Below are 8,844 nucleotides of genomic sequence, written 5' to 3'. Positions count from 1 at the left end.
GCCTCTCCTTGATTTAGAACTTCTTCACACTTCTTGTGTTTCCCGATTTTTGCTAGCGTGCCTTCATTCTCCATTCCACTTTTGCCTTGGCTCTATCTTCTGCTTGTAGATTTTCCCGATTTTCCACCTTGTTCGTTTGAGGGTTAACACCTTGCATAGTACATCCTACAACCAATCATCCTCCTTTCTATTTAGCCCAAATTAAGTGACAGTGTGCTAACATTGCAAGAGAAGGACAAAGAGAAAGGATCCCATATGTCATATCAACATCCCAAACCTTTAGTCTACATATTGAAATAGAGCTTGGTGTTATGCCTTACAAGGAAGAATTTGTCCACAAAAGCATGTGGATTGAGCCAAATACTCGTATACAAGGATGTATCCTCCATGCCAATAGGGGTTCCTTGCCAATTGAAACTAGAGGACAACTCTTTCCAAGCCATTGCAATAAGTCTACTAACAACAATAGATTCCTGCAAGCCCAATCGAATGGGTGCTAGTAAAACATCATACCACTTCACTCCATGCCACATAGCTCTAAAGACTTTGGAGTTAGTGATCCAACTTATAATAATCATCGACTAGGGTTGTCCTTCCTCAATCCACTTGAGCAATGTGATGGTCAGTCTTTGAGCCTTGTCTTTTAGTAATTCGAGACCAATACCTCCCTCTTCCCCTAGTAAATGTCACTTGCTCCCAAGGAATAGCAAAACACTCTTTGATTTCTCCAAAGGACCATAACACCCTCCTAAAAAAGTGCTTCAATCTTCACCCAATTAGCCTTAGCAAACAGAAATATTGAAGCCACAAATATTGTCATTGGAGATAACACCATCTACAAGAGAACAATTGCTCCAGCAAATATAGAGGTAAAAGGCAGCCTATTAGATATCTTGTCTTAAATCTTATTAACATACCACTCAAAGGAGGCCTTGAGAGTTATGTTAACCCCAACAAGAACTCCAAGTACCTAATTACATGTCCCTTAGGAATCTCTCTAATTCCAAATATTTCCAACCAATTAGGACAATCTTCCCAAGAAAGATATAAAAGCTCAAATTTTTGGCTACTAACCTTAGAGCCAAATAAGTAGGATAACTCATCATAAATACTTAACAAGGTGCTTATAGATAGAGGATCAACATGGACAATGTTTGAGTTATCATCAGCAGCAAATGTTTGAGTACATAAATATTGTCCATCAAGCAGAACTAGGAGCCTAATGGTCGATGCCCTAATAGCATGCTCAATGCAATATAGTAGAGGATGGGTCACCACTGCAAAGAAGGGAGGAGCAATGGGGCAGCCTTGCCAAATACTGCACTGTAGGTAGAAGTTGGAGATAACATATGCATTAATAGAGATTGTAGCAAAAGCATTGGGTGAACAAGGGCCTGATCATTTGACTAAAGAGGTGCCCAAAACCTACCTTCTCTAGAGTGGCCATCACAAACTCCTAACATACTTGATCATAAGTTTTTTCCAAGTCCATATTGAGGAGTATATAGTTGTCCTTCAGAGAGAGCACATGGTCAGTCCCAAACAAGATGTTAATTGTGGCATCTTGTATATTCCTCCCATATATAAAGCCATGCTATCTACAGTGGATGTGTTGACCAAGGACATGCTTGATCTTTAAGGCACAAGCTTTAGCCATGAGCTTGTATGGAATATTCAACATTGTCAATGATCTCTGATGGGAAGGCTTTTTCCTCTCAATAGCTTTTGGAATGAGCTTAATGATTCCCTCATTAGCAACCCTCGACATGACACCAGTTCTTCTGACATGATTGAACACGATTACATAGATTCTCAGCACAAGATTGCCAATTTCCGATGTAGAACTTAGTGGGGAATCCCTTTGGGCTTGGTGCCTTCCCTTACTTTCAAGTATTTCAGCACATAAGATGGTTCATCCTTAGAGAAGGGGCAAGACACTGATAGCACCACATTATGCCCCACAAAGCTATCCATATATTGAAGAAAAATTTCCATGCTAGACCTCCATTCATTAGTGGGAGCAAAGGGGACACTAACAATGGAGGAAAAATGCCTCTTGAATACCTTTGAGATAGAAGCATCATCATAGTATCTGCTCCCATCATCATCCTCAATCATGGCAATGGTCTCTCTCTTTTGCTTCCTCTTCAAGGCACTAAGATATGTGGAAGTGGAAGCTTCTTGGATGATTGGAGAATTAGTTCTCTATCACACCTTAAGGCTAGCTAGGCTATAGTTTTCTTGATTTCTAAGAAAACCCTCAGTCTCTTACAAAAGGAGAAGTAGGATAGGATCCTCCGAAGAGAGAGTAAACCCACCTAGTAGAGCAAACTCCTAAGTTGCTCAACAACAACACCTTGCCTACACCAACTGTCAGCTAACATCCTACCATGCTACTTGCAAAACTTCATGATCTCTTTGATGTGATATTCTCAACATGCTAATGGAGAGGAAGAGAAAGGATGGAAATTAAGTCATACCCTATTGCCTTCAGCTACAAATGTTGGGCTAGTCAAGAAGTTGGTGTTGAACCTAAACAAAGGTGGGCATTTACTAACACTTCCAAAGTGGATCATTTTCAATGTCATGATAATTGGTGTATGGTTTGAATCTAAATATTCAGTCAATACTTGATATCTCAAGTCAGGAGGAGAGAGCCACTTTGCACCATGGGAGAGATAAAAGTAATCCAGCCGTGCTCCTCTCCATGTTGCATCAAGATGAGGTCATTCCATGATTCTCTTTCCTTCTCAATCATGTTTCCAAAGCTAGGTGAGTAATCCTCAAGAGTTGTTGTCATATTCCAATCACCAAAAAGTATGGCACTTTCCTGAGATACATCTCACTTGATCCACATCCACATGTCAGCCCTCATTTGAGAGATGCATTCTAAGACAAATTGAGATTTTGCGAGTGGCCCGGTCCCAAATATCCAATGTTGTTGCTCTGTTAAGTCACGAGTCACATAATTTTGATGTTATAAGTACTTTGCATAAATACACTATCCTTTGCATCACAAGTTTTTAAAAGGAAAATTTTACCAAAGTGCACTCATAGTTTGTGGAAATTCCCAAACTACCCTTTAATTCGACAAATTACCAAAATATCATTGTCTATATACTTTTCCCAAATTGCTTAGAAAATTTCACAGTCCCTTATTTTCTATACCAAGAACCTACCTTGGGTAAATCCCATTTGTGTACATTGTATAATAGCATGAAAAAACATGATTATCTTATCTAATAAAATCTTGGAAGATCTGACTCGTGAGGCATTACATCATTGTGGTAAATTTATGAGAGAGATATTGAGAGTACATTGTGGAATTTTGAACAAATAGAAGAGGTTTATTGGGAATTTTGATCAAAGACACAATATTTATTGGGAAATTTTCTAGATATGAGGGATATTTCGATAAATTTCAAAACTTTGAGAGATATTGTGGGTATTTGTACTACTAACAGTAAGTGTATATGCCCCTAGCACAGAGAAAAAACTGTCAAAGGATCAATGTGTCATTGAGATACATCCCATAGGCATAACCATCATGCATAGAGTAGGTCTCCTAGGTAACAAAAGAGACCAACCAAAGGCACAATGAACTAAGCAATGTAACAGAAGCTCAATACATAGCCAACCCAAATGCATATATCACTGACAACATCATGAGACAAAGATAGAGATAAGTGCTGGCCCAAAAGCAATGTCAAATTGGCCCACTAAGCATCAACTGCGTACATAAAGCATGACGAGTGCATGTACATGTCATCAAGTCCCACGGTCTCACTATAAGATCCTCAAGCTCAACTGCATATCCAAATGCTCAATGTAATATCCAAGTGTCAATGTAACGACTCCCAGTGAAACAAAAGTCAAATGCTAGATGAGCAAACAAAGCTCAAAACATCATATGGAAGGCATCCATACATCCAAGATCCAAGTATCATGTATTCGAGAGCATTGGATCCAAGTTACTTGCAAAGCGCTTATTGTAACATCAAATGACCATTTATAATAGTGAATGATAACCAATGTTAAGAATCAAAGCTCCAACCTCAACTCAAGAGCGTGTAAAGAGTGTAACCAAGCATGTAAGATCAATTGTATACCCTAGTGTAGCATCTCAAGTGCGTGGGAAGCATCCAACAACAATAGGCATACAAGGTCTTTGATAAAATAGTATTTAGCATTGCTTATTATAGTAGTAAAAAAAACCTCTATAAAACTAAGCAAATGAGTGCTCAAATTAGTCCAATGGCATCTTACATCAATGCCATATCAACCCCCAAGTATTTGACATCGATATATAAGCATATGGGCATCCCTAGAAGCATATACAAGCTCCAATGTGTGAGAAAACTCTGTTTAGATCTGTATAATAGCAGGTCTGATGTATATGATAGCAATAAATGGAGGTTGGGAGCTCGTGTTAACACGCTAGTTCCCATTTTGATTCCATTTGTTTTGAATTAAAGGTTCTCTAGCCAAAAACTCAAGTAACTAGTAGCGGGGAGTGTCAGAGTACCATATGGGAGCTAGAGGAGTGATAGGACTAAGCCGAGATTTAGGCCAACAAACTGGCACAAATCACGTTGATTTGTGGGTCTTGTTGGCTACCTTCTTGCCCACAACTGGGCACCAAAATATTGTTGAACATGTCTAGGAGATGGCTTGGAACAAACCTCAATAAACCTTTGATTACCGAGAATGAGAAATGTAGCAACTCATACCTCTCCATGCTGAGCCATGGTTGCCATTAAAGTTGTGAATTGAAGGTATTCTCCACAAGCAGAAACATTGCCGGGTCGAGCTCGAGCTCTCAGGGAAGATGGCTTTGATACTAGTTGAAGGGAGTGAGCCCTAAAGTGGAAGCATAGAGGGGAAGTAAGAGGTATGGTGGAAGAAGCAAGAGTAAGAGAGAGAGACACACACAAGATGTGGAAACTCCAATAGTCACAATGTGCGATCAGCCTTCCCTTTATTAAAATGTCATTGAAGGAATAAAGAATCAAGTGACAGTGATGGGCACCCACCACTTGAAGTATACAGGTGTGCGTGTAACTAATACACGATGTGGATATTGTCAGTATAGAAATCTAAAAGTCAAATCCCATATGAATAGGAAAAGAAATGCAATATTAAACAAAAAAATAAAAAAAGTAAATTTCAATAAGGTCTTTTAAATAATCAGTCATAATTCCATTAATAATATAATGTCAAATATTTTTTTATTTTTTTATTTTTTGCAATTGAGTTTAGTGATATAGTGTATAAACCATTGAAAAAGATGAACCTTCGAATGACAAAATCAAACCCCCTTGCCTTACCACTTGGCCACGCTTGACGAGCATACAAAACATATATTTTTATAGATAACAATGGTGAGATCTTTAAAATACACGGCGATTGGGCAAAGGCACCTTTATCCCCAACACTTATATGATGAAGTTTAAACTTTATGAGCATAGAAGTTTATTACTATGTTTTGAAAAAATATTCATATCATGATGTTTTTTTCATTTTTGTTACTTAATCACTTCTACTTATATAACTCCAGAATAGAGGAAAATATTGATCCTAATGGCCCTAATAAATTTTAGAGAAATGCCATATAAATGTTTCTAGATAATAGATGCTTTAGACATATAACTAACTAATTGAGAACCTTGCTATTGAAAGCTTTATCGTTCCCAACCTAGGTAAAGATGGAGAGATATTAGAAGATCTCTATCTTGGTTTCATACATGTTCTATTTATATGCAAATACTCTCATATATATTCCTATGATGGAAAAGATAGACTTGTGACACAATAGTAACACTTGTGAACTGATCCTTGACATGCACATGCACATTTGCATAAACACATTCTCTCGTCTCCTAGTATATCATAAGGTTTAAACGCAGGTCTAATTTCTAATATGCTTGAAAAAAAAAACACACACACACACATGCGCGCGCGCACACACACACACGCACTCTCTCTCTATCTCTCTTCTCATAGTATGCCTTAACGTTTGAGTACGTGCCTAATTTCTTATAGGCTTGAACACAGGTCTTATTTCTGATAGGCTTGTGAAGAAGACATATGTGTTTTAAGGGCTTTTGAGGATGTTATGCTAATTACATACCTTTTTTATGTGAATAGACTCATTTCATAAATCATCATTACTATTATAGTTACATTATACATAATTACTAGAGATCAAGAGATACCACCTTGGGAGGACATGGAGGTTCAACCTTTGCAACCACTAGAACTTTCTTTCTGTTAGTTCCTGAATCATGCCATCCTCACCCATACCATTCATTTTAGTCCCCTTACTGCTCCACGTGTGCCTTCCACTTGTGGACATATAGAGCTGAATTCATATATCTGTCCTTACTTTTTGAATTCATATATCAAACCCTTCCACTCATGGACGTGTGGCCAGTAGGAGTGTGTGGCAGCCTCAAGCTGGAGGATGGTAAGCACTTAGATGATTTTGAGAGAGAGAGAGAAAGAGAGAGAGAGAGAGAGAGAGAGAGAGAGCTATGCAAATAAAATGCAAGTACTCTCTCTATTCTTGTTCAATTAGAAATAGGCTCAGTAATCACAATATTCAGTTTGCCAAAATCTAATAAGCACAAATTTTATTGGAGAGAGAGTATGAAAGAAATATTTTTAATTTCAAAAAGGAGAAAAAAGATAACCAAAAAACGATTTGGAGCTGCACGTGTAAAAAACTTGAGGGATATCTTGGTTGGTTCGCCCCGTCCCCCGGCCCCCCCAATCGAGATGTAGGCCTTTTGGTAAAATTTCCTTTGTTGGAAAAGGAAGATAACAACTCTGGCATTAGTCTAATCTCGATTTATGAGGATGAATGAATGAATGGGTTGGCGTGGGTAGAGAGCAGTGACAGCAGGTCATGGACAAGTTCTTCGGAGCGGCGAGCAGGGTGCTACGCGAGGCAGGGGCTGTGATTCGGGAAGCAGCGCACGACGCAGCCTATGACCTGCGAGACAACGCCCTTCGAGGCTTTGGCCTGCCAAGGCTGGCCGTTTCTGCTGCATCCTTAGCTGTCGCGGTACTTCCTTTCTTCATTCCTTTTGCATTCGTCTTTTGGATTCAGGAATGGCTCATGACACACAGAAATCTCGCCATGCTATCTTGTTTCTTCATTCAACCAGCATACTTTGATACACACAATTTGGCCATGTCTTTCTTGCAAGGGAGGAGAAAACCTATTAAAGAGGATTCTCTAAAATATTGAATTACTATGTGAAGATGAGTATGGGGTTACCATAATCAGTCTTGACATATAGCAAGAAATAAACGTGTAATACCGTAATTTGATTCATGATAGTGATAATTATAGCTTGTAGAACTAGGTGAATTATTGCTAATCAAGCTAGATCGAAGGAGATCACAAATTTCTCCCTGCCTTGCCATCCAATGTGGCTGTTTCTAGGATCAAGCTGGTGTGTTTTTAGGTTATTGCAAAAAGGGGTTTTCTAGCCAGCTAGGTGACATTATGCATCTGGTTGGCTAAGCAACATAAAAGTGTCTTGATATAGTGAATTGGAATGTCACATTTGAGTTCTTTTAGCATATCCTCAAAGAAGGCATCAAAAGTAATGAGGAAAAACCCTTGCTCACATTTAGGATAGAGGTGTTTGTGTTCCATGAACTGTTTGGATCCTTATGTACCTTGGGTTGGTGGGTGCCAGGAGTGCCGCCTTTGGATTTGGGTGAGTCGGCCTCTAGATGAGTTCAATTGGGATCTTGGAGAGTGGCTTTGGCATGACACACACAATTGCCAAGAAGTTGTAGAGTTTCTTGGCCTACATAACTAGGATCGGTGTACATGTTTGTTAGAAATGGATGCAATAATGGAAGCATAGGACATCACTGTAATAGACTGCGTAACATAAGAAAGAAGAGAAAAGCGAAATATTACAAAGAAAACTGAGAGAGATGCTTGAGAAATGGAATCCATATACCAAGACATGAGACAATATAGAAGCAACATGGGTCACTGGTTGTGTGGACATTGGCACCAGCTTTCTCTCTCCAACAGAACCTGCTGTAAAAGTATACACAATGAAGTGAAAGGAGGGAGTACTTGGCCTATAAATAGACCCTCCAACTTGAATTGGTTGGCCAACAAATAAAGACCAAGAAAACTAAGTTGGCCACAAAATCATGCCCAAATAATCTTGGGGCCACATCACTGGAAAAGGTAAATGCCAAGTCCATAGATACATGCATAGACTTACACATAAATTGACATATTTGCTAACACCCTCTCTCAAATCATGGGAGATCTAGCACAATCATTGTAATTGTGAAATCCATAGACTTACACATGAATTGACATATCAACTAACATCCTCTCTCACAATCATGGGTAACTTGGCACAATCATGGTAATTGTGAAATGTGTTTCGTTGGCATTGAATTGTGAAATGCCTTTAGTAAAATGGCCGACTAAAACATGATTTGTATTTTGAAAAAAATTGTTTCTCCTTGCTTTTTTGAGGGTTTTTGCACACACCATATAAGGTACCATCCAAAAAAAGATTGCTTGTTTACATGAAAGGATATGCATGATATTAATGTGTAAGTTGGAATTGATTGCTTTTAAAGAAAACTATATTGTATACATTATTCAACGGTTTCACTTGGTGTTTCACTTGGGACTTGCCAAAGGTGAAATGTTTTGGGGGTAAAGCACAATGTTTTAGGGCTAAAATGTTTCGAGATTATCTTGGTTGTACAATACAGTATACAATGAGAATAACTTATCAAAGTGCATACGACAATGACACATAGATAGGACCATGTATACCCAAGTAGTGTGTG

At 38.6% G+C, this 8,844-nt stretch overlaps 1 protein-coding gene across 2 annotated transcripts in view; it reads left to right on the top strand.

The window, feature by feature from the left end:
* Positions 1-6,790: 6,790 nt before the first annotated feature.
* The window catches only part of EMB2737 (embryo defective 2737), an 89,605-nt gene continuing 87,551 nt past the window's right edge, over positions 6,791-8,844 (top strand). Inside the window, exon 1 of one of the 2 annotated variants that reach the window (XM_087681959.1) lies at positions 6,791-7,066. In XM_087681959.1, the coding sequence (XP_087538085.1) occupies positions 6,908-7,066 (159 nt within the window). In that variant the 5' untranslated portion in view covers positions 6,791-6,907. The remainder of the gene's footprint in view (positions 7,067-8,844) is intronic. The other variant, XM_087681958.1, reaches the window with a different exon arrangement.

This window comes from Lygodium microphyllum, chromosome 7, assembly GCF_053477565.2.
Source record: "Lygodium microphyllum isolate KBCC chromosome 7, Lygodium_microphyllum_v1.1.10, whole genome shotgun sequence".
NCBI lineage: Eukaryota > Viridiplantae > Streptophyta > Polypodiopsida > Schizaeales > Lygodiaceae > Lygodium > Lygodium microphyllum.
The sequence above is the reverse complement of the archived record's forward strand: the minus strand, read 5'-3'. Positions and strand labels throughout refer to the sequence as shown.